Source organism: Cornus florida, unplaced genomic scaffold (assembly GCF_030987335.1).
Source record: "Cornus florida cultivar Cherokee Brave unplaced genomic scaffold, ASM3098733v1 CherokeeBrave_3.0.0_Hap2_Chr08, whole genome shotgun sequence".
NCBI lineage: Eukaryota > Viridiplantae > Streptophyta > Magnoliopsida > Cornales > Cornaceae > Cornus > Cornus florida.
Genome location: NW_026775578.1, coordinates 44,443,280 through 44,471,182, shown reverse-complemented (window position 1 = coordinate 44,471,182; position 27,903 = coordinate 44,443,280). Strand labels below are relative to the sequence as shown.

Below are 27,903 nucleotides of genomic sequence, written 5' to 3'. Positions count from 1 at the left end.
TTGTTAGACTTCTTACTTAAATCATCAAATTACGAGCACACTTTCTTGATTATCCAATTAAAACATTTCGTCTTGACAATGTTGCTGAATTTTCTTCTCAAACTTTTGATGACTATTGCATATCAGTTGGAATTAATGTTGAACATCCTGTTGCACACACTCATATTCAAAATAATATGACCGAATCTTTTATTAAAAGACTTCAGTTAATTGGTCGTCCTTTACAAAGTGAACAAAATTACCTGTTTTTGCCTGAGGACATATCATATTACATGCTGCATCATTAGTTCGTATACGACTAACTACTTATCATAAGTACTCACCATTGCAACTTATTTTTGGTCAACAACCAAATATCTCTCACATACGAGTTTTTGGTTGTGTTGTATATGTTTTACTTACACCACCCCAACGCACTAAAATGGGTCTTCAGTGTAGACTTGGAATTTATGTTGGTTTTGATTCTCTATCTATTATTAGATATCTTGAACCCCTGACAGGTGATGTCTTTAAAGCACGATTTGCTGACTATCATTTTGATGAGGTTGTTTTCCCACCATTAGGGGGAGAAAAGGCACAATAGCAACGTGATATTACTTGGAATGCCCTGGAATTGTCTCACTTTGATCCTCGTACAAATCAATGTGAAAACGAAGTTTAAAGGATCATTCACTTGTAAAATGTTGCAAATCAATTATCTGATGCATTTACTAATACAAAGAAAGTAATAAAATCACATATACCAGTTGCAAATATTCCAGCATGAATTACTATCCCTGAGGGACCTTCTGTCAATAATGCAACAAATGCATCTAAAACACGCCTGAAGCGTGGCAGACCAGTCGGTGCAAAAGATACTGCTCCTCGTAAGAAGAAATCACAAAGAAAAATTGGCACTCCTGTAGAGGCCACAAAAAGAGCAACAGATAATATTTGATCAATCTGAGATTATAGCCTTTGATAAGGCAGAGGCTCTTGATGAGGCCCAGATATCTAAAAATGATGAAATAATAAATATTGATAAGACAAAGGCAACAAATGATGATATGGCCCTTGATGAGACACATGTCCTTGATGAGGCAAAGGTACCTGAAAATTATGAGATCTCACTAAATTATGGAATGAGATGGAATAGAAATGAAATTGTTATCGACAACATATTCTCATATGTCGTTTATAATACCCTTAATTTTAAAAGGATAATCTCAGTATTTTTATTTATCTATTTTATAGCAATTTTATTTGTTTTATTGATAGTTTTGTTTGTTTAATTGTTTATTTGCATTTATTATTGGATTTTATTATTTGATAATTAACTTATTTGAATTACATGCAATTAATTTTATTCTTTATTTTATTTTCGCTAAATGAATAAAATGTGTTAAGTTTTAATTTGAAATTGGTTTAATTGTATTCTGTGTGCTATTTTTCTTTACGTGCATTTAATTTTTTAATTAGGTAACTTGGTTTTATTAATTAGTAGCCGACATGGATTAACTTAGGCTGCTCTATGGGCCGACTAAGACCGATGTTAGGGCTCTGGCTCCAATTATACAAGGATTAGGGTTTTAGTGTTAAGCCTATAAATATAAGATCACGTTGGTTTAGGGTTTTGGAAAAAAAATAGTGTTATTCATAAAACAAAGGGTTGAGAACGAAAGCACCGTAAGGACTGCCAAGGAGAAGAATAGAGAGGACCAAGGGAGTGTGGTGGTGGACTATAATAGAACCATAGGAAGCTTGAAGGGATTCAGTGGTTGCCAGAAATTTAGAAACGACGCCGAGATTTCATAATTGAAATCACAGGCAAGTTCTTTTCTTCCTCTTTCCCGTTGGCTTGTGTTCTGTGCACCTAGATAGTCTCTAGGATTCTAATAGATTATTAAATTGAATTATTCATGTTTATTATATGTTATATTGAATATCTATATATGTTGAATTGTCTCAGTTATGGTTCTTGTAAGTTTTGTTACAGTGTTTAATTCTTAAGCATGTTTAATCGGTAAATGTTCTAAGAAGGCTTAATAATGCAAACTAGTTTAAGCAATGGTCTGGGATTATACTGGACATAGTTAGGACTCTTGAGAACAGTTTTAAAACCAAACAGAAAGGTTGGAAGTTACCGGAGTCGAAGAAGACAGTCGGAAACGCATCGGAGCTCTCAGAGAGAGAGAGAGCCGGCTCCATGGAAGAGGGAGCTGGATCCCTCATCTTCAAAGCCAGCTCTGGGGAGTCCAGAGCCAGCTCCTAGGCCTCTTAAGCCTACTCCAAGAGTGGTGGAGCCGTCTCTATGATTCTACAGAGCCTGCTCTTTTGTTTTAAGAGCAGGCTCCCATGTTTGAGGTGTCCTGTGTTGTGTTTGGGTGCACTGTTTGGATGAGATGTGTATTCTGAACTATTCTAGAAGTATACTGAGATATTTAGCATGGCCATACAAGTGTTATTAAGAGTCTCAGTGCATGGTTTATACAGATATGCGAGTAGGATGGATAGTGTGAAATTAAACGACTTTGCATGCGATTAACGGATGAAAAAGATTTAAATTGCCTAATTCTAAATTAGTGATTTAATGGATTATAACACGAGTTTAAAACTTGTTTTAAATGCATAGTAGGGTCTTTTATTTAACAGAGTGGACCTATGCATGTTTTGGACTTAGGTTGCTATGCTACTGTTCATAATTCTATAGTTTACATAATTTTTAACTAGATTATACTTTGGGTTTAATTGATGTAATATCACACACTATTCAGAAATTAACGGGACTTCGAATTTCGACCGGATGATGGTTTTGGAATTTAATTGATGACATATTAAATCTTATTCTGTAATTAACTGGAGTTTGTTTTTTAAACTGAACTTGCTGAAATATTATACCATACTCTGCAATTACTTGAATAATGGTTGGTTACTAGATTATGGATTTGGATTTAAGTTGCTAAACTATTATCTTGGTTCTGTAATTTATATGTATATGGAGGATTGTATGCACTGGTATGGGACGGTGGCATACTAGGGACGATTTAGCTCAAAACGCTAAGACCAAACCTACCGGATTAAAGGAATAGATTGTAAAATATTGAATCCTATTTGTGTTTAAGTCAAATCAACTGGCTAAGTTGAGTGACTTCCTGGATTGGTTGGTTATAGTTAAGTCATATCAATAGAATAAGTTGAGTGACTAACTGGACTGTGTTTTGTATGTCACCTCAATGAATAATTGAATGGCATACTCTGGTTTCGGATGGACTTTAGATATATGATTATGGTACCATAAGATGAGCTTGAGTCTCAGGCTCGTTGCTTAGGGTGTGTATATGCAGTGGATGCGTAGCTTGCTATAGTAGGTTGAGGTGTACCCTATTAGGTCTAGGTACTCATGCCCACCTTTGGGTGCGTTTTCTCATGTTGCATTCTATCCAGGTTGAGACCCCTATTATAGTCCAGTGAATGTCCCTTAGTGTGGATATATATATGTATGGACTAAATAGATATTGTGAGGTATCTAGGGTGTATCTGTGTACCGGGTCGCTGTATAGATTGCAGTTCGATTAGAACTTGTTCGTGGGCCTGACCCACTCTTTTATTCTTTCCGGTTATAGGACGGTTCCAACCTTAGAGCTTGATCATGCTTATCGAGGACAGACTCTCATTCATCTACTTACGTAGGACTTCCCTCAATGTTTTAGTTTAATTTATTTTTAGTTATGTCAGTTCAGTTGAGATTTTGTCTAGGGGTCTACTAGATGGATTCCCGAGTTGAACTCTTGGAGGTTTTGGAGAATTGGAGTATTGTTATTCAGTATTGTTTGGAGGATTTGATATTGGATATTTCTTTCAGCTCTATTCTATTTCTTATTTTATTTTATATTCTATGTTCATTTTAAAATACTTTAATTGTTTGATATTTCCCTCGGGTTTAGGCCTAGGCCTGATCAACCCGTGTATCGGATCAAAGGGGTATCACAGTGGTATCAAAGCACTCCAGGTTCAAGTGTCTCTAGGATGTTTCATATTAAGATTTCCGCGTAGCATTTTCTCTTGAAAGTACTAATGTCAAGTTTATTCTGTAATTTCAAAATGTTTGGCACTAGGAAGAGGATGTGGTCCACGATGAAAGCAAAGAAGGACCCAAGGAAGAGGAAGGTTACTCCAACGATTCCCCTATGAAGGCCGACCAAGAAGGCAGAGTTGGAGACTAAGGAATTGATTCCAATGGGTGTTGCTTAGGAGTACAAGGCAAGGAAGGTTTCGGGTGTGCGAGATTGGCCACCATACTATGGACCTAACACAACTTCGGTGGTGCTTGAAGCTAAACCAAGCAGAGAGGAAGACCACGAAGAAAATCAGGATGGAGGAGATATCGGAGCATCCAAGATGGAGGGCACCGGAGTTCAAGGATGACTGCTCTTTTAAGAGTACTTTTAATTACTAGTAGTAGAGGAGGTGGTAGTAAAAGTGTAGTATAGATTTAATCACGTACACTAGGATTGTGTTAAAGAATATCTTACGATTATTCATTTGACAGTTTATGGTTTGGAAAAGTTCTTAATAAAGTGAACTAACGGTTTGGCTATTTTTGAATTGTGTCTTGTGATAACATTCTTTTGGTAATATATACACATATGGTTTTATTAGACTATATTGGAATGTATATGTTGTGATAATAGATGATTATTGCAGTGGAGTGATTGGGGGTTTGTGGAATAGGCAAACAAATAGTTGCTTGTAAATACATGGTGTGGAGACAGGTTGATTACCAAGTAGTTTATAAGAGAACTTGTGTAAATCAATATGGTAGGTTTGGTTTAGAATGAGGAATTCCTAGAATAAAATGATAATTTAAAAATGGGAAGATTTTGGAACATTTTTGTTTTACCTTATGTGTTTTGCTCTACGGAGTATTCAGAAACATGGGATTTTCATGGATTGGTTGGTGACACACATATGCAATAGACCTCAGGATATTTTTACCTTATTGGGCAATACTGCTATTTCTCATGAAAGTGATGGGCCTGTGACACTTGTTATTGGTAGACTCAAATTTCTAGCCAATCTTTTTGTCCTACACATGCATACTTATGATGTAATACTTGGGATGGATTGGTTATCACAGCCATGCTCAAGTTATTTGTTTTGGATGGGTCTATTGTGGTTACCATACCTAATCAGGACATGTACATCGTCACTATGCCGCATTCTAGTGGGGTCACTAGCACCTATTTGTTCCTTGTGGAGGAGGAAACGGAGGAGGGGGTAACTGTATCTTTGGATAACATACCAATTGTACAAGATTTCCCGGATGTATTTCAGGAGATTCCAAGGTTACTGCCTAGTCGCGAGATCGACTTTGTGATAGATTTAGCTCTAGACACTACGCCTATTGCTAGGGCACCGCATAGGATGGCACTAGTGGAGATGCGAGAGCCGAGGGATTAGATTCAGCAGCTACTCAGCTAGGGTTTTATTCGCAGGAGTACTTCACCCTGGTTTTGTTTGTGAAAAGAAGGACGGTTCATTTCGGTTGTGTATAGATTATAGGGAGTTGAACAACGTTACTATTCGTAACAAGTATCCGTTACCCAGGATTGACGATCTTTTTGATCAGTTGAATGGAGCTACCTATTCCTCTAAGATTGAACTACGGTCTGGATATCATCAACTTCGGGTTCGGGAGCAGGATGTTCTGAGGACGGCGTTTCTCATAAGATACGGATCTTATGAGTTTCGAGTGATGTCGTTTGGGTTGACTAATGCACCAGCGGTCTTCATAGATTTAATGAACAGGGTCTTTAGGGCATATTTAGATCAGTTTGTCATTATTTTCAATGATGATATCTTGATCTATTCTAGGTCTGAGGACGACCATGCTAGACATCTACGGATTGTGTTGTAGACGCTTCGTGAGCACCAGTTGTATGCCAAGTTCTAAAATTATGAATTATGGCAGCAGGATGTGAAGTTTCTGGGTCACGTCGTATCAGAAAGAGGAATAGCGGTGGATCCAGCCAAAGTTTTAGCAGTGGTTGAGTGGGGACATCCTACTTCACCTACCGAGATTTGGAGTTTCCTCGGTTTAGCGGGATACTATCATAGGTTCATCTAAGGGTTCTCCAAGATAGCAGGACCACTCACTCATTTGACTAAGAAGGGTGTACGATTCATGTGGGTTGAACATTGTCAGAAAGCTTTTGATGAGCTGAAGACTAAGTTGATTTCTGCACCGGTTTTGTCTACCCTACAGAACGGGATAGAGTATCTTGTCTATATAGATGCTGCATTGCAGGGTCTTAGATAAGTTTTGAAGCAGGAAGAGCGACCAATTTCGTATGGATCTCGAAAGCTTAAGCCTCATGAGCTTAATTATCCAACACATGATTTGGAATTAGCAGCTATGGTCTTTACCTTACGCATTTTGAGGCATTATCTATTGGGTGAGTCCTTTAGATTGTTCAGTGATCATAAGAGCTTGCAGTACTTGTTCACTCAGCGGGAGCTGAATATGAGATGGCGCAGATAGTTAGAGTTTGTGAAAGACTATCACTTCTCTATACAGTACCATCAAGGGAAAGCGAATACGGTGGCGGCTGCACTCAGTCGCCAACCTGTTGGTAGTCTTTCTACTCTATTCACTACTGAGTGGAACGTTTTGAGGATAGTAGATGAGTTGTCGGATGCTTTCATGGCTTGCATTGTGGTTACACCTTCTATCATTTGCAAGGTTTTGAAGGCACAACTCATGGATCAGCAGTGTATTGACAAAGTTACAGAGATAGCTTCCGGAGAGGTTCCATTTTACTATGTTGGGACTGATGGAGGTTTGAGGTACAAGGGCCGTTTGGTGGTACCTTCTACTGATGATTTGAGTAAGGATGTAATGACGGAGACTCATCATTCTGAGTTCTCTGTTCATCTAGAAGGGGACAAGATGTATCAGGATATGAAGCAGAAATTCTGGTAGGCAGGTATGAAGAGGGATATTGCTCTTTTTGTTTCGCAGTGTAGTACCTGTTAGATGGTTAAGATTGATCATCAGAGGCCGCCAGGAGCTCTACAGCCACTACCTATACCGGAGTGGAAATGGGAGAGCATTTTTATGGATTTTGTGGAGGGATTGCCTAATTCTTTCAAGGATCACAATTCTATTTGGGTCATTGTGGATCGGTTGACTAAATCAACTCATTTCTTGCTGTTCGCACTGATTTCACTTCGGAGTTGTTGGTGAGACTTTACATTACAGAGATTATAAAGCTGTATGGAATTCCATTGTCTATTATATCGGACAGGGATTCGAGCTTTGTGTCAAGATTCTGGAAGAGTTTGTCAACAGGTTTTGGGTATAGAGTTGCATCTTAGCACTGCTTATCATCCTCAGACTGATGGACAGATTGAGAGGGTTAATCAGATCATGGTGGATATGTTTCGGTCGTGTGTTCTTGATTTCAAGGGCCACTGGGAGGATTATTTACCACTTGTGGAGTTTGCGTATAATAATAGTTTCCAGAAGACTATTGAGATGGCACCATTTGAGGTATTGTATGGCCGACCGTGTCGATCACCTATTTGTTGGATGGAGGTTGGCGAGAACAGAGTCTTGGGTCCTGAGTTCATCAAGGATACTTCTGAGAAGATAGCTCTTATAAGGGATCACATGCGCACTGCTTAGAGTAGGCAGAAGAGTTATGCGGATCGTCGTACTCGTGCTTTGGAGTTTCAGGTTGGGGATCAGGTTCTACTCAAAGTGTCTCCTATGAAAGGGGTACTGCACTTTGGGAAGAAAGGGAAGTTGTCTCCGCGATTTGTCGGTCTATTCATGATTACGGATCAAGTTGGAGCTGTCGCTTATAGGTTGGCACTTCTGGATAATTTGGATCGTGTGCATAATTTGTTTCATGTTTCCATGTTGTGGAAATTTCTGCGAGATGAGGATTGGTATCAGCATATCGATGTTAAGAAGATTGAGTTGCAGCTAGATGCAACTTAGTTGGAGCCACCATGTCGTATTGTCGACCGTCGGGATAAAATCTTTTGTAATAAGGTTATTTCCTTTGGTGCGTGTTCAGTGGAGTCATCACAATGAGGCTGAGTCTACTTGGGAATGGGAGGATGTCATTCACTTGCAATTTCCTAAAATATTGGAAGGAGGTAAGAGCGAATTCCGAGGATGGAATTCCTTTTATTAGGGAGAAAGAATGTAATACCCCTAATTTTAAAAGGATAGTCTCGGTATTTTTATTTATCTATTTTATTGCATTTTTATTTGTTTTACTGTTAATTTTGTTTTTTTAATTATTTATTTGCATGTATTATTGGATTTTATTATTTGATGATTAACTTATTTGAATTACATGGAATTAATTATATTCTTTATTTTATTTTCGCTAAATGAATAAAATGTGTTAAGTTTTAATTTGAAATTGGTTTAATTGTATTCTGTGTGCTATTTTTGTTTACGTGCATTTAATGTTTTAATTAGGTAACTCGGTTTTATTAATTGGTAGCCGACATGGATTAACTTAGGCTGCTCTATGGGCCGACTAAGATCGACGTTAGGGTTTTGGCTCCAATTGTACAAGGATTAGGGTTTTAGTGTTAAGCCTATAAATATAAGATCACGTTGGTTTAAGGTTTTAGAAAAAAAACAGAGTGTTATTCATAAAATAGAGGTTTGAGAAAGGACGCACCGTAAGGACTGTCAAGGAGAAGAACAGAGAGGACCAAAGGAGTGTGGTGGTGGACTATACTGGAACCATAGGAAGCTTGAAGGGATTCAATGGTTGCCAGAAATTTAGAAACGACGCCGAGATTTCGTAACTGAAATCATAGGCAAGTTCTTTTCTTCCTCTTTCCCATTGGCTTGTGTTTTGTGCACCTAGATAGTCTCAGTTATGGTTCTTGCAAGCTTTGTTACAGTGTTTAATTTTTAAGCATGTTTAATCGGTGATTGTTCTAAAAAGGCTTAATAATGCAAACTAGTTTAAGCAATGATCTGGGATTATACTGGACATAGTTAGGACTCTTAGGAATAGTTTTAAAACCAAACAGAAAGGTTTGAAGTAGCCGGAGTCGAAGAAGACAGTCGGAAACACATCGGAGCTCTCAGAGAGGGAGAGAGCCGGCTCCATGGAAGAGGGAGCCGGCTCCCTCATCTTCAGAGCCGGCTCTGGGGAGTCCAAAGTCGGCTCTTAGGCCTCTTGAGCCAGCTCCAAGAGTGGTGGAGCCGGCTCTATGATTCTACAGAGCCTGCTCTTTTGTTTTAAGAGCAGGCTCCCATGTTTGAGGTGTCCTGTGTTGTGTTTGGGTGCACTGTTTGGACGAGATGTGTATTATGAACTATTCTGGAAGTATACTGAGATATTTAGCATGGCTATACAAGTGTTATTAAGAGTCTCAGTGCATGGTTTATACAGATATGCGAGTAGGATGGATAATGTGAAATTAAATGACTTTGCATGCGATTAACGGATGGAAAAGATTTAAATTGCCTAATTCTAATTAGTGATTTAATGGATTATAATAGGAGTTTAAAACTTGTTTTAAATGCACATTAGGGTCTTTCATTTAATAGAGTGGACTTATGCATGTTTTGGACTTTGGTTGCTAAGCTACTGTTCATAATTCTGTAGTCTACGCGATTTTTAACTGGATTATACTTTGGGTTTAATTGCTGTAATATCACACACTAATCTGTAATTAACGGGACTTCAGATTTGGACTGAATGATGGTTTTGGAATTTAATTGTTGACATATTAAATCTTATTCTACAATTAACTGAAGTATATTTTTTAAACTGAACTTGTTGAAATATTATACCATACTCTGCAATTACTTGAATTATGGTTGGTTACTCGATTATGGATTTGGATTTAAGTTGTTGAACTGTTATCTTGGTCTGTAATTTATATGGATATGGAGGATTGTATGCACCGGTATGGGACGGTGGCATACTATGGACTGTTTAGCTCAAAACGCTAAGACCTAACCTACCGGATTAAAGGAATGGATTGTAAAATATTGAATCATATTTGTGTTTAAGTCACATCAACTGGCTAAGTTGAGTGAGTTCCTGGATTGGTTGGTTGTAGTTAAGTCATATCAACTGAATAAGTTGAGTGACTAACTGGACTGTGTTTTGCATACTCTAGTTTCGGACGAACTTTAGATATATGATTATGGTACCACGAGATGAGCTTGAGTCTCAGGCTCGTTGGTTAGGGTGCGTATATGCAGTGGATGCGTAGCTGGCTATAGTAGGTTGAGGTGTACCCTATTAGGTCTAGGTATTCATGCCCACCTTTCGGTGCGTTTTCTCATGCTGCGTTCTATTCAGGTTCAGACCCATATTATAGTCCAGTGAATGTCCCTTAGTGTGAATATATATATGTATGGACTAAATAGATATTGTGAGGTATCTAGGGTGTATCTGCGTATCAGGTCACTGTATGGATTGTAGTTAGATTAGAACTTATTCGTGGGCCTGACCCACTCTTTTATTCTTTCCAGGTACAGGATGGTTCCAGCCTTAGAGCTTGATCGTGCTTGTCATGGACAGACTCTCATTCATCTGCTTACGTAGGACTTCCCTCGATGTTTTAGTTTAATTTATTTTCAGTTATGTCAGTTTAGTTGAGATTTTGTTTAGGGGTCCACTAGATGGATTCTCGAGTTATGCTCTTAGAGGTTTTGGAGAATTGGAGTATTGTTATTCAGTATTGTTTGGAAGATTTGATATTGGATATTTCTTTCAGCTTTATTCTATTTCTTATTTTATTTTATATTGTGTGTTCGTTTTAGAATACTTTAATTATTTGATATTTCCCTTGGGTTTGGGCCTGGACCTGATTAACCCGTGTCTTGGATCCGAGTGGTATCACATCATTGCTCTTGATATTGATAATGAGGATCCGAAACCTCAAATCGTTGAAGAGTGTCGACGAAGAAATGATTGGCCAAAATGGAAAGAAGCGATATAAGCATAGCTAAATTCATTAGCTAAACATGAAGTATTTGGACCTAATGTCCAAACACTTGAGGGTGTTAATCCTGTTGGGTACAAATGGGTATTTATACGAAAGCGTAATTAGAAAAATGAAATCATGAGATATAAAGCCCAATTGGTAGCTCAAGGTTTCTCACAGAGACCTGGTATTGATTATAAGGAAACATACTCCCTTGTGATCGATGCACCCACATTTAGATTCATAATACATTTGGCCGTCACAAAAAGATTGCATATATATCTAATAGACGTGGTTACAACATATTTATATGGATCACTAGATAGTGATATTTATATGAAAATCCCAGAAGGATTAAAAATGCCCGAAACAAAATCACGTAGTATGTACTCAATAAAATTACACCGATCTTTATATGGATTGAAGTAATCTGGACGAATGTGGTACAATCGCCTTAGCGATTACTTACTCAAAGAAGGGTATGTGAACAATCATCTTTATCCGTACATTGTTATTAACAAATCAGAATCTAGTTTTGTTATTGTTGCAGTATATATTGATGAACTGAATCTTGTAGGAACATTGAACTAGATCGAAAAGACGGCCAGTTATTTAAAGAAAGAATTCAAAATGAAAGATCTCGGAAAGACAAAATTCTGCCTTGGGCTATAGGTTGAACATTTTTCGAGTAGTATTCTCATCCATCAATCAATATATACAGAAAAGGTTCTGAAATGTTTTTATATAGATAAAGTCCATCCATTGAGCTCTCCAATTGTTGTCCGATCACTTGACATTAAAAAAGATCCTTTTCGTCCTCGAGAGGATGATGAAGAACTCCTTGGTCCTGAAGTGCCCTATCTCAGTGCGATTGGTGCTCTTTTGTATCTTGCAAATTGCACAAGACCTGACATAATTTTTCCAGTCAATTTATTAGCAAGGCACAATTTTGCACCAACTCGCAGACATTGGAATGGAATCAAACATATATTGCGATATCTTTGTGTTACAATTGATATGAGATTGTTTTATTCAAAAGCACTAAATTCTCAATTCATTGGATATGTAGATGCCAGCTATCTCTCTGACCCACATAAAGCTTATTCATAAACAGGATACGTGTTTACCTGTGGCGGCACTGCTATATCATGGCGATTTATGAAACAGACAATGATTGCAACTTCTTCAAATCATTCTGAGATACTAGCAATTCATGAGGCAAGTAGGGAATGCATTTGATTGAGATCAATGGTCCAACATATTCGAACAACATGCGGTCTCTCATCAATAAAAGATAGCATAACAGTATTATAAGAAAATAATGCGGCATGTATTGCACAGATAAAAGAAGGGTATATTAAAAGTGACACGACCAAGCACATCTCACCAAAATTCTTTTATACACATGAACGCCAGAAAAATTGAAATATTGATATTCAGAAGATACGTTCATATGAAAATATAGTAGATCTATTCACTAAAACGCTTCCAAATACAACATTCAAAAAGCTAGTGTACAACATTGTAATGCGTCAACTAAAGGATCTTCAGAGTTGAACTAATGTAACAATGAGAGGGAGAAATTAGTCAAAAAGGCATTGGCATACTGTAATTTTTTTCCTTCGTCCAGATTTTATCCCACTGGGTTTCCTGACAAGGTTTTAATGAGGCAGTTTTAATTTATGCAATACCATTTTCAGATATACAAGAATATTGTACTCTTTTTCCTTCGCTAGGGTTTTATCCCACTGAGTTTTCCTTAGCAAGGTTTTAACGAGGCATATTCTTAGTGTAATATTATGGACCCCAATGGGGAGTGTTATATATATAATTGTGTGGGGTCCACTTGTACTTATAATGTGATAAAAAGAATTAGAGTGCAGCTTGTTTATCAAGCTGATTGTTGCCCACGTTTTTATGGCTATAAATTGACACCATATGTATGCAATTAAGATATGAAGAAAATAAAGAAAGGCAGCTCTCCTCTCTCTTTCATCTTTACATCTCTCAGTCTCATCTTTATACATCTCTTTGCTTGTATCAAGATATACTTTAATATCATATTCATAAGATAAAATAAATAATACATATATATATAAGCTATAGAACCAACGTAATTTATACATATGTGTATAATTAAAACTATATATATGTATTTAATGGCTATTAAAATATTATTATTAATATTAATTATTTAACAATAATGATAATACTAATAAATTATCCTCCTATACATATATACCTATATATATATATATATAAACAACCATCCATGAGTAATATCCGTACCCATTACACTTCCTATCCAAGTAGTCCATGCAACCCAGTTATTTGATCCATTACTATTATTTATCTCCATACTCCTTAAAATATAAAATAAAATAAAATAATTAAAATCATTCAATCCTAACACAAAATTACAATTAAACAACACATCATCTAAGCAAGTAAAATCATACAAACAAATTACACCTTATCAAAGTAAGCAAATTAATTACTAAATTAATTAAGAGAAATCATTTAAGCACACAATGAATTTAAACAATTAAGCAATTAGCCATGTAATCAGGTAATGAATTAAAAATGCAATTAAAACAAACAAATTAATACCGAGACTATCATTTTAAAATTAGAAGTATTACAACTTAAATAAAAGATAGAATCCTACAAAGATGATTGGAAAAGTAATGATGACTGGTCTCTGCTCTGCACGAATAAGCTCTACACCTGGTACTGACAATGATCTAAAAAATAAATAGTGGGTCGGGCCTATGAACAAGTTCTTTCCACTAAATCCCAAACAAAGACCCGATAAACGAATATATCTTAGTCAAACTCATACGTATAATAGCTACATAGTCGGTACACACACACACACACATACACACACACACACACACACTAAAGACTCTCACAGGACTATAGGTAGACTCAGTTGAATAATATGCAACATGCAAAGCGCACACAAAGGTGGACATGAGTACCATCATCAATCTATAAAGGCGCACATCTCTATATCTAGCTACGCGTCCCAAGGGTAATATAGCCTTCTTAACCATCGATCCTGAGACCTCAAATTCATATCATTGTACATAAATATATATATAGCCACATCCTAACAATGGCACAACAATATAAAATAAAAGTCATATCATAACAATGGCACATCATCCATATTCTGACAATGGAATGACGTAGAATAAGACTAAATTTATTAGCCAACTCATCCTTAATATACAATCATATCCTGACAATGGTGTATGATCTGATATCATATCTTGACAATGGTTCCCAAACAAATAACAAATGAATATCAAATATAAGATCATGCAATACTGCCATAATCATGATTATAATCATTAAATCATCCATTGTAATTATTATAACAAATAAAGCAATATAAAATATCATGTAATTAACTTACAGTCTATTTAAGTTCCATTACATATTATATCATTGCATATTAATGTTTATTATGCATTCTGAGAATTTAATCAGACCATATAAATTATTAAAATCAATTAAAACGGACTACAGCAACATCAGAAATCAAAATCTAAACATCTCAGTCCCAAGCCAACTAAGTTAGCTCCTTTATCAACTGAGGCGACTCAGTCTCAACTGAGTCGGCTCATTTAGGAACTGAGTCGGCTCCTTCTCAACTGAGCCTGCTCATTCCTAATGTGAGTCATCTTCTTCATCTCTGACCACTGTAATTTGCCTGTAACTCTATTGCTATGGGTCCTAATCATGCTTTCTAAATCCCAAACATTCTTAATAATTTATTTAAAGTAATTATGCATGATTACATCAAACTTAAACAACAATTCATGCATTAAATCATAAGATCATATGAAGCATATACACATATATATACACATATAAACCCTCTGTTTTAAGTCTGATTAATCATGCAAATAGGTTCATTAATTCTGTTTAAACATCCTAAAACCATCCTAGGCTTGTACCAAATACAAGATCTTAGAAGAAGAGTGGAACAAATAACTTGCCTTAAGGTTTCGGATTGAAAATCTTACACCTTCCTTCTCCGATCTATTCTTCAACGCCGATAGTCTCTGGTTGCCGTCATCACTTCTCTTGTGACGTTTCCGATTTTTGGTATTTTCCATTTTCTGGAAATCTTGTTATCGCAGGGGTATTTTTGTCTTTTCACATGTTGCGTACGGGATTGTGGTTGGGTCTAGTTGCATTTTTGTGCATTTAATTTTATATGATTTTTGTAGCATTCATGTGGTGCATTTTTGTGTGTGGTGTAAGAATTGAAGTATAAGAAAATGGAAAAGGAATTCATAGTGGAGGGGCCTACCACCATCTCAAATAGGTGGCTAGAGACCATTTTTGGTCTCTCACTCATTCTCCCTCCCCGCTACTCTCTCTTCCACTCTCTCAAACTTGCATTTTCTTTTTTTTTTTCAAGCCAATCTTTGAGACTTGATTACTCTCTCATTACCTGGCGAATTAAGGTGCCGTTTGAGGCAAAACGTCGAGCACATCGAGCTCTACGCATCCATACCTGAAATTCCAGATTTGGTGCCCTCCTTGGAGTTCAAATTTGAGGACCCATCTTTAGGGTTTTGTCCATTTTCGAGGTAGGGGCCCTTAATCCACTTCCTTCTTGTTCCATTGTGAGTTATATCTCCTTTGTGTGATAAACATGCTTAATTTGAGAGTTAATTGCTTCAATGTTGTGTTATTGATGTCTAGAGAAATTCATGATTTTGATTATGATTTATTCTATGTGAAAAGCATGTTGTGGTGATAGTTTTGTTGTGTTTAATGTGTTGATGACTCAATTGATGATGTTGAATATGATATATGCTTAGTTGTGAAGTAATTATGAAATGTAAAACTTCTACATGCCATAATATTGTAAACTTGAGACACGTATACATGTACATGCCATTGGGTTGCATGAAACGGGAGAAATCAGTTTTTGAAATGAAAACGGAAATTTTGGGAGAAGAGTTTTTGTGAAATGGTTTTGATAAACCCGGTCGCTGCAGGGTTACCAACGGGCCGAAGGTTAATATAGCCTAGAGGGGTCTAGGGAGTCACCCTAGCGTGGTTGAGCTAGCTGGGCCCCATAATGACGCCGCGGGGTTACCAAGGGTCAGGGACACTAGCCAATCCTCCTCTCGTGTCGTGGCGGGGTTACCAAAGGGCGGGCTGTATTAACAGTTGGAAAGTATGGTTTTGAGAAATGAAAAATGGGGAGTGACATATCATGCATTGCATTTCATTGCATTGCATTGTTTACACTTGGAATTGACATTGAAGTTGTTTTAACCCTACATTGCATGATCCCCATTTCCCATTGGCCTATGCTTTGATTGGATTCACAAGGACACAAGATGTGTGTCTTAAGTGTCACCTACTGAGCATATAGCTCACCCTAATATATATTATTTTTTTTCAGGTCTTGGAAAAGAACCGGCGGATGCCAATCCACCTCAAAATTGAAAGTTGTTAGAAGATGATTTTTGCTATCTTGTATTTAGCTATTTCATGTGTAATTATAGTTTTGGGAATGTAATTAACTTTGTGAATGATCATTGAGAAAATGTAATTAAGTATTACTCACTCAAAATCAGTTTAGTGTATTTTAGTGACGTGTGGTAAATTACGTTAATAACGTGGTTGTTGTACTTGAATTATTGTTGAAATGTATTAATTTTGCACGTAAGTGTTGTGACGTGGATGGTTGAACAATCTAAAATTGGTGTATAGGGGTTACACAGGACAGTGGAAAGTGGGAGTGAAGATTTTCAAGAACCGGTCGACGTATAACCCAAACCGGTCGACTGGTATCTTCACAGTATATGTTTGAGTTATTGACGTCCCAAACCAGTCGACCGTATGGCATCCCATACAGCGACCGGTATCCTGATCCCAAACCAGTCAACCGGTATCCCAAACCAGTATCCCAAACCAGTCGACGTATAAGGAGTATACGTCGACAGGTTCTGCCTTTTCATGTAATTACCAATTTAAGTTCTCAAAATTACACTTTGGCATCATTTGAAGTTGAAATTAATTATTTTCATGACTCAATTAAATGCCATAATTATATTTTTGCCCCAAAAGGACTATTTTACCCCGAACCTCATTTTAATTATTGTGTGATGCACGTAAATGACTATGACGTCCTTTAGTTCTTAATTTATTGAAATATGAAAAATTACCATCTTGCCCTTTTTGGAACTCAACATTTTAATTTAATGTGAAATTACTATTTCACCCTTGGATGTTTTTGGGTCGGGTTAGGACCCGTTTAATGATCCGGATCCATGAGGAGCTGGGTCGTTACATCTCTATTGGTCTAGCCCCACAATCATTATAAATAATATGAACAAATAATACGATAAATTATTACTTCATCCGAGACTATATAATCCGACCAAACTTGGATGCTTAATGGATGATTTGAAGTATTTCTTATAACATCAAATATTCCCAGAAGATAAAATCCAGCTATAAAAGGGAAAGGGACAATGCATATGCAGATGGGACCAACTCAATAACTTCATGCATATTTTCGTTGACTATGAGCCACAATTGTTAAGGTTTCACAGTCATGATAATCTAATTCAATATGGGAAAATTTGCAAGATTGCTATACAATATACATCCCACCAATAAATTAATGGAAGTTATTATTATTATTATTATTATTATTATTCAATAAATAATGGAAGTTTTATTTTCCAAAAATGGTATCCATTTTTTTGTTTGTTCCCTTGATATCTTTTTCTGTACGTCAACGTAAAATTTCTTCTTATATTGAATTATCATTATTCTAGCAACTGTCTCATATATTACTGAGATTGGGACAAACGAAGGAGACGTGCGAACTGGAGATACTAATTCCAGCAAGAAACAGCGACAATTTTGTGCAAATGAACATATTTTTGGCAAGGTAGAGTTGTTAGGATAATGTCTCAAATTATATGATAATTACGTGTTTATTATTATTATTATTTTTTATAATTTCAGAGAATTGCTATCCGAGTTAAGGGACAAACGAAGGAGACGTGCGAACTGGAGATACTAATTCCGGCAAGAAACAGCGACAATTTTGTGCAAATGAACATATTTTTGGCAAAGTAGAGTTGTTAGGATAATGTCTCAAATTATATGATAATTACGTGTATATTATTATTATTATTATTATTTATAGTTTCAGAGGTTTAGACTCCATAAATAGATAAGTAGGTTATTGTTGAGAGGTATGAGTAGAGAGACATATAACCCGTCAGGGTAATGAGTGAGATATGAGTAAAGAGACATGTAACCAATGAATGTAATGAGTGAGTACAACGGGTAGGGAAAGTTTACGAGTTGTAATATCTATACATGATTATGTGAGTTGTGTATCGGAATAAGATGTTGAAGTTTGTATTAAAATAACTTAGATGAGTGGTGAATATAGGTTTTACTTGCTACTTTACCAAATTTTTTCTTATTTTAATTTTACCGAAATAAAACTAAAATCAAATTCACAAATCAAATAAAGTGCAAATAAAGTAAATAAAGTTTGAGAGATGATACCTGATTTTTAGCAAGGAAACCTGACTAGTGGAAATCAACCAATTATTATGGGAAAAATTTAGTGAACAATGTCGTCAAGAACAAAACGATCCACTATATTTAAAGCAAAGTATATTGAACTTTGACACAGGTTCCATCCTATTATTCTACCAAAAACTAATTACTTACAATTCCTGACTTTGCGACTATCCCATCTAGCTGCTCTCGACCTCAAGCTAACTCTTGATCTCTGTAGAAGGATTGTTGGTAGATCAAACAACGCTCCACGAATACTTTGACCCCTTCAAAGTGTGATCAAATCGTCCATTTTCTTTAATTATGAATTTGATGAACAACAATTAAAATCCTGCTTATCGAAATCTCTGAAGCTCCCCCCATAAATTTGTATGTTTTTGGATCCAAAATTATCAAACTTATAAATTATGAAGCTTTTAATGCTATGCTTTGTTTCTTTCCTCTCTATTTTTAATTGCTGGATTCTGGAAATGTTGTTTCTTGATTGAATCTGTTTGCCAGAAGCTGTGTCCTCTTTTGTCTGTTTTGTTCGGCTGGTTGCTTAAGTAAAATTTTGCTTAGGGACCCAAAAAAAAAAACGGTTCATGGTCTAGTAAATATATATTTTCAGAAACCTCACTGTCTCTTGAATTATAATTTATAACTTGATAGTTTATCGGTCTTTTTCTTTTATGTAGCTTTCCATGAAGACTTAAGCCTCAACTTCTCCTTTGAGCAGGTAGAAATTATCACTCAAGTCAATTCTCATTCAGATATTTTGTCATATATATATGTACTTGATTTTATATAAATTATAAAGGTTTAGACGTTGTTGACTACTACTTCAGGCTCCACCTTGAAATGGTTGATTGTTGTGGTCATAAAAGGATGCCTCAATTTGTCAAATGAGTGCTTCTTAATTTACATGTATGCATCCCACCAAGAAATGGAAGCTTTTTGTAAACACAAAGGTATCAATTGCTTTATTTTTTTCAATTCTTCCCACTGGATTTAAAAAAAATACATATGATCCCACTTTTTATTTATTTTTTTCATATTTTACTATAATATAACTGAAACAAAAAACTGTAATATAGTGATACTTTCCCATATTTCAAAATAAAAGGTTATTGGTTCAAGTCGTATAAGAAAAAAAGTTTGGATTTCTTGCCAATGTCAAAAAAGAAAAAAAAGAAAAAAAATATAATAATAATGTTAAACATAGTTGTGGGTCAGAAAGAACTAAATTAAAAGTGAACACATATTTGAGCATTCAAGAGAAAAATGTACATAATGAAACGTTTTGAATCCATTTCAAAGAGTAAAAACTTCCGGTACACAATGTATATACATTTCAAAGAGTGACATAATATACATGCTAAATAGCCTATCTTCAAGAACTGTAGATATAGATTAATTGTGTGTGTGTGTGCATGAAGATGGCAGGTCTCAATGTTCTTGCTATTAAAATGAGTACTCCAAATGCTAACTTTGTGGCTATAGAACTTCATATTAGGAGGTACCCATCACAAAATCATCACCAAACAAGTAAATCATTCTCTCTTTTCTCCATGGATCTCCTCCACACTTCATTTCATCCTCTTCTTGATATGGCAATAGTTTGGCTCTACAGAGAGGGCAAGTTACTTGACCTTCATCGATCCAAGCATCGATACACTCTCTATGAAACATATGACAGCAATTGCAGAGCTCTCTAACTTCATCACTACCCTTCATTCGATTCAAGCACACTACGCAATGTGAATTAGCTTTATCATGTGCTCCTAACCTTTCAAGGACACAACTATATTCAAGTACCGGGACACTCTCCTTGATCGCGCCAACTACGCAGTGGACAGGGACTGTTACTAACAAAGGAGATGGGCAATAATATTCTGCAGCAGAGTCATTAATGGTGTGTTTCTCGGATAATGCTCTGTTTGGAAGAGGGAGACAAGAGAATACCACCTTGAGAATGTCTTTGACAAGGCCTAATAGAAGGCTGAACAAGGCTAGTGGTATGAGTTTTGTAGTGCTAATGCTTAAACACAAAGGATAAGCCATTAAAGCTATGTGCTTGAAGGATTAATTACTGAGAATTAAGATTGATGAACATCTCATATGAGGTGCATGTGTTTATACGGAACATGAATGTCCATTCTATAATAAGGATTAAGGAGGTTGCATTCAAGCAACAGGAGGATTGGACCACCACCAATGACTGGATTGTCTTGTCTTGGACCACTTGTATGTTTTGTAGTAGCCATTTGTAACCTGCAATAATTAGATGATTCCAAGATTAAACCTGTTGCTGAAGAGAAATGACACCTTAATGTCATGGACCGAGTGCTTTACAATTCCATCCAAAGATTAAATTATTAGGTGGTGCTAACACTTATCAAATCTTATATATTCCAGACTTATCCGTTCACTCTAATGGATGAACTAGTTACGGCTTAAACAATTCTATGTGAGCGTTTGACGTGACACCAAATCAAGAATTGAACCCGCTTTAATACTATTTGTCACGAATAAGATGCTTCAAAATCTGATCCAAATACTTAGATTATTAAATGGTACTAACACTCACTCTTATATGTCGAAGACCCGCTACATCCATATTCGACAAGAATTCATGACTATAGGCTCACAAACAATTATTGAAGGTGTTGGGTCAAGAAGATTCTCAATCAGTTCAGAAAAAGGTATTTTAATAATTTTTAATGATTAATAATTAATTATTCAATACTACAACTGCTACGTATATAGGCAATAAAATCCTAAAAACAGCTTATTTTGGCACTAACTTAAAAAATTATCAAAAAATTGGAATAAGATTTACCAAAAATCTGAACTATTCAAGTAGGTTTCAACCTCAAACAAAAATTCAAAAAATTAGACAATTTTCTTACATGACTTAAAAATTCAAAAAACATTAAACTCAAAAGACAAAATTTAACCACAAAGCTACAAATATCATATGCAAAGTTACCATGATTATTGGACAGATTTTAATTAGGAGTGAGTTTTGCAAGTTGAAACAGACTTGTTAAAATTACATTACAAATTATATCAGTCCCACCCATCCATATAAAATTTCATGATATGTTTTACATTACAACTTGAAGATAATTAGGATTTGCTTGATTTGTCACTTAAAAAATAAATTTTTGTTGCATAAAAACTTTACTTGGTACAATTTTCTGAAAATTCAATTATAAAAATGTATGTTTGAGATAATAAAAATGCATTTTTGAGTTTATAAAACTGTGTCTTTTATATTTGTCTTAAAATATTTTTTTTATTTTTTGAATTGTTGAGTATTATTTTCTGAGCAACAAATTAAACATACCCTTTAATATCGCTTAAAAGGATGACTTAGTTCTCTTGTGTAGAGGAGCCTCCACCGACATATATAAAATTAAAATCAAGCGGTGTTCTTCCCATTTTTTAGTTGGATGCAGTGACGCACACCAGGTCAAAAACTGTGTCATGACAATAGTCGATCTAAATGCCTGCCTTTGAAGCATATATAGTCGCTTTTGTCACCTACTCTATCCCTCACTGTGGCAAGCTTGCTCTACGTTACACTATTATAAAAATCAGAAAATAATAATAAAAATCCAAAGTCAGGGATGATAGAGGATAACAATAAACTAATATAAACATATAATCACATAAATAACAATATATCGAATGTTAAATAATAGATTATCATATAAAAGAAAGATAATTATAATATTTTAAAAATTTAAATATAATTTTAAATTTAGGTTTAGAAGCGTCCTATCACTTTTTGAAATTACTTTTTGAAAATAGTTGATCGGATTCTAGTTCGTTATTGCTTTTTAGCCTCGTGTCATTTGTGGGCTTTTTAGTTGGTCTTTTGTTAATGGATTGCTTTTAGATATGTTCGATACCTATTTGGGCTTGTTTGTTCTTTCTGGAATGGGTTGTTTGTTGCCCTGCAAGCTTAGAGCTCGTTGCCCTGCAAGCTTAGAGCTCGTAGCCCTGGTCTTTTATTTGGGCCTTAGCCCGACGTTCTGTATTCCTTCAATTTGAATACAACACGGTCAACACCGCCATTCTCCATGACTCGTGTCAGGCATGCACCATATTCGTGTGTCGAAGCAACGCCATTATGCATGTCACGTGTCAGGCATGCACCATTGTTATCGCGAATCACGATGGCTGGACTCGAATATCGAAGGCATTATGTAAGGCAAATCAGAGCTGTCCATAACGGCCGGGCAGTTCGGGCAGCTGCCCTTCTCAAAACAGTTCTCGACATATAATATGCGTTATATCCTATTTTGTGTTGAAATTTTGGCACAAAACTACTGTCACGGTATTTGCACTCGATCAGGAAACAGTGCAAGTGATATGTTTTTTTTTCACCAACCGAAGCATCAAAATTTTCAGAAAGAGAACAAATACTTAGTGATGTTCACTTAGTGATTAAAATGTTTATGAATTGTTTGCTAGCAGTGTGGTGACTGAATGTTTGTAAATTAGCATAAAGGATTCTGATGTCAACTTTGATCTTGAACTTTTCTTGCAGCTTGTCTCGCTAGGATTGAAGGTAATATATTCTCCATATTAATTGCATTCACATCATGCTATTTTATTTATTTTAATGTATTGTGTTGTTAGTAGGATAATTTTCACATTCTTCTATCCATAAATGATTCAAACTACTAGTAATAATTTAGTTTTAAAAAAAATAAGAATACAAACAAACCTAGAGCCATATATTCCAAGGTCAAAAATCATTCTCTACTCCTTCAAAACTTGAGCGATTACCACCTAACAACATCGATATAGTAAAGATTTGAGTGATGTGTGAACTTAGATTACAAAATCTAATTTCGCAATGTCACCTAATCTCTGAATATATAACATACAGTACTAATTAAACTAACAGAATAAAATAATCTTATTTCTGATAAATAAATACACATATATATAAATATCAATCATGTTCCATCCTCTAAAGAAATGTAGGGCTTCAGTTGGCTCCCTCCATAAATGTCCGGCTTTATTAGGTCTTGAGTTCAAACTATCCTTATATTTTGAATGTCATTCCAAGTGAAACTTTAACCAACCTTGTCTTGGAATGAAACTTTAACCAACTTACTCCTAATAACTACTCACCTTAATTCTGTCAAGATGTAGTTAGTATTTATTTGGCAATCTAATGGAGTGTTTATTGAATAAGTAGAAATCATAAAGAAGTAGTAGCCTACTTCAGTTAATATTATCTCGTTTTTGTATTTAGCTATCTGTATATATATGTGAATCAACAGCACCGATGAAGACGTTATGGAGTTAACGTGAAAACGGTTGTTTATGCAGAACCATAGCGAAACACCTCACAGAGTTACTGAGGTACACACCAGAAAAAGGTGATCACATACTTCAGTCAATACGAGACCCACTTCAGAAAAAAGGTGGCCACATACTTCAGTCAATATGAGAGCCACCTCAGAAAAATGAGAAAAGGTGGTTACATATTTCAGTCACTATGCCGTGTTGAGGATGGTCACATACTTCAGTCAATATGAGAGCCACCTCAGAAAAAGGAGAAAAGGTGGTTACATATTTCAGTCAATATGCCGTGTTGAAGATGGTCACATACTTCAGTCAATATGAGAGCCACCTCAGAAAAAGGAGAAAAGGTGGTTACATATTTCAGTCAATATGAGGTGTTGAAGGTGGTCACATACTTCAGCCGAAATGACACCCACATCAGAAAAAGAAGGTTACATATTGCAGTCAATATGCCGTGTTGAAGGTGGTCACATACTTCAGTCAATATGAGACCGACATCAGAAAAAGGAGGTTACATACTTCCATTAATATGCTGACATCTGAAGGATCAAAAGAAGATATACTATAAGAAATGGAGAGCGAAATGAGGCATAAAAGAAGATGTATTACTTCAAATATAAAATTTAAACATTTGTCTTGTACTACAGACAGTAACAAACCATTGTTTTCGCTTCCAAACCACATAAGCAAATCAACGTTGATGCAATTTTCTCCGCTAATAAAAAATATATGTATTACAATTTTTTCTCAACTACCACCTTGATGCAATTCTGTCTGCTTGTTCCTACCACTAGAGATGAAATTTTGTTTCGTGAATGGTAGCCTCCACCCATGAAAATGGATCTGCTTGAAGTATTATTCATAACATAAATAGTGGCATTACTTTTATCCTTTGGTAAAAGTAGTATTTCAACCAACAATGTAACCAACTATTCACCCATCAAGGTGGGATGTTTTCTCGGATATGGATTTTTTTTGAAAAATTGGACATGCATGCCTGAACATCTAGCTTAGTACAAACAAAGATAATCTAGCAAAGTTCAACTAATCACTTAAAAAGAACATGTACTAATTAAACAACTCTATTCAGTTCGTTCAGCAATAAACATACTAATTAAATAACTCTAGTTTAGATGTCCAGTTTCAATCTATTGATGTCATTCCTAAACTAGCGATACTAAAAGAATAACAATTTTATTTTTTATTTTACCATTTGATTGTGCAACCAAATTTTTTTTTTTTTTGAAAGTTAAATTTTCAATTTATAAATATATATCAACAGTTTTACAGGCCAAAGCAAGGCAGCATGGTCCAAAAACCACCACCGCAATAGGCCAAGTGTACATTAAACCCAAGTACATTAAACCCAAGTGCACCCAGCCCAAGAACAGCATTCAAATGCTCAATATATGACCGTAATAGTCATCCTTGCAATCCGGTGAACGTGGGGCTCATTCCCTACTGCGAGCTTCAAGCTTCAATTCCTCTGATGTAGTGGTTTGGCCGGAGGTCTTGCAATGGAGTCCCGCAACTCTTCTTGCATTATGCGAATCCGTGATTGATGAATGTAGTAGCTTGGATCGAATGGATTCCAATGTGAGATGAAGAATGGCCAAGAGATTCTTCTTCTGGAAAATTCTCTTGTTACGCTCGGTCCAAGTATTATAAACCAGAGATACCAAACTCATTTTGGAAATTGAGTTGCTATGGAATTCAAAGTTGTCTTTCCAGTGGTAAGAGGCCCATGTGATTAACTCAACCCAAGAGGATGATTGGATATGAAACCCACATCGTGCTTGTAAAAATGTATATAAGGGCTTAGTGAATGAGCATTTGAAGAATAGGTGGTTGTGGGATTCCAGATCACTATTGCAGAGGATACAAGTTGTGGAGTTGATGTGAGCTATACACCTTCTATTCAAGGTTGGGAGCCTCTGTTGGATAGCAACCCAAAGTCTAAAAGAGTGCTTTGGGATAGAAAGTTTAGACCAGACTAGGTGAGTCCATCGAAGGGAAGGCAAACGCTTGTTAAGGTATTTCATTGTTGCAGCTATGGAGAAAGTACCTGAGGAAGATGGTATTTAAATGATTTTCTCTCTTCTTTGTGGGTTGGGGAATGGCAGTGCTGTGATGCATTGTAGTTGGGGGAGTATGGCGAGGATAGAATGGGTAAAGGTCCATGTGGAATTCCCAATAAAGGAGCTTAGTTTGGTTTTGTTGTCATGTCCTGAATCATGGAGTTGTTGTGGAGATACCAGTTGATGAAGTGGACCTAAGTGGCACCAATTGTCAAACCAGAACTTGGAGGCATTTCCATCTCTAGTTTCTAGTTTGACAAGGGGTTTGATGCAATCTTTAAGGCTGAGGAGCTTCCTCCAAGTCCAAGAGCATTATCCAGGTACTTTAACCTCCCAAATGCTTCTACCCTTTAACAAATAAGTGTTTATCCATTGGACCCATAACATTTCATTTGAATTAACGATCCTCCAAAATTGTTTCATGATTGCAACCTCATTCCATGTAGAGAGATTAGGCAGCCCCAAACTACCAGCTCTTTTTGGGAGACAACACTTCTCCCAAACAATCTTAGCTCTTTTTCTAGTATCGCTAGTTTGGGAATGACATCAATAGATTAAAACTGGACATCTAAATTAGAGTTATTTAATTAGTATGTTTATTGTTGAACCAACTGAATAGAGTTGTTTAATTAGTATGTTTTCTTTTTAAGTGATTAGTTGAACTTCACTAGATTATCTTTGTTTGTACTAAGCTAGATGTTCAGGCATGTCCAATTTTCCTGTACAGCTCAGAAAAAAATCTATATCCAAGAAAACATCCCACCTCGATGGGTGAATAGTTGGTTATATTGTTGGTTGAAAACTTTTACAGGAGGAATACCACCATTTATGTTAAGAGTAATACTTCAAGCAGATCCACTTCCATGGGTGGAGGCTACCATTCAAGAGACAAAATTCCATCTTTGGCGATAGGAACAAGTAGACAGAATTGCATCAAGGTGGTAGTTTTTCTTATGCGTCTAGAGAAAAAATTGTAATACATATATTTTTTATTAGGGGAGAAAATTGCATCAATGTTGATTGGCTTTTGTTATGCATAATGAAGAAGAATTGAATACCAACTGATGCCTGTTGTTCAACGTGATCGTAGTAGATTAGGGAGAAAAGAGAAATGCTTTTTTTGACGACAGATATATACCCGACAAAAAACCAACTTCAACGTGGCAATAACTTATTTGCGCACGACACTTCCCTCAGTCTCTTGCTCTGCTCACAGCCTTTCTCACTCTGCAAAACCTTCCAATCTCTTTGAGAATGAACGACAACCCAAAGGATGAAACACAGTTCCGACGCCCCACCACCACCACAATTTTCACTTCTTGTCTAGTGAAGCCCCGCCACCACCACAATTTTCACTTCTTGTCACCACAACCAGTGACTAAAACACCACCACCGTAACTGGCAGTCACCGCATCACCACCCCTACCGACGGGGGCTGCCACCCCACCACCACCTCCACCCTCCACAACCACCACTACCACCAGCATGGTAGTAGAATGATGAAGTGATGACCATGGAAGATTCAACGAGGCCGACGGCGAGCAAGGTTGTGCTCGGAGAATGTCGACAATAAAGGACGGCTACGAGATAGTCGTGACGACTGCAACCTATGAGCTCGGTGAGGATGGTGTAGATATTAAAATTTTAGTGGGCTTTGGTTTTGACAAATGGACTCATTAAATATGGGCCTAATGTTTAATTAAATTATTTAGTTGGCCCAAACTTGGTTCACTTAAATTATTTAATTAGCCCAGCCCAGATGGTTAAATAAAAAGAATAATTATTCCTAATAAAATATATTTGGAATAATTATCATAATATATTTTAAGAATAATTATCATAATATAACTGACCCGGCCCAGTTATAATTTTATCCTTATCAAGAAATGACATATGTCATCATCCTATTAATCCAAGAAGCCTCTAAATAGAGACCTAGAGGAAGAAAGAAGGGGTACCCAAAGTTAGAATT

General features: G+C 36.1%; 1 protein-coding gene across 1 annotated transcript; it reads right to left on the bottom strand.

Moving 5' to 3' along the window:
• Positions 1–19,518: 19,518 nt before the first annotated feature.
• LOC132268620 (probable E3 ubiquitin-protein ligase XERICO) lies at positions 19,519–20,638 on the bottom strand. The gene has a single exon (XM_059769445.1). The coding sequence runs from the start codon at positions 20,584–20,586 to the stop codon at positions 20,035–20,037; it is 552 nt and encodes a 183-aa protein (XP_059625428.1). The 5' UTR covers positions 20,587–20,638; the 3' UTR covers positions 19,519–20,034.
• Positions 20,639–27,903: the final 7,265 nt, after the last annotated feature.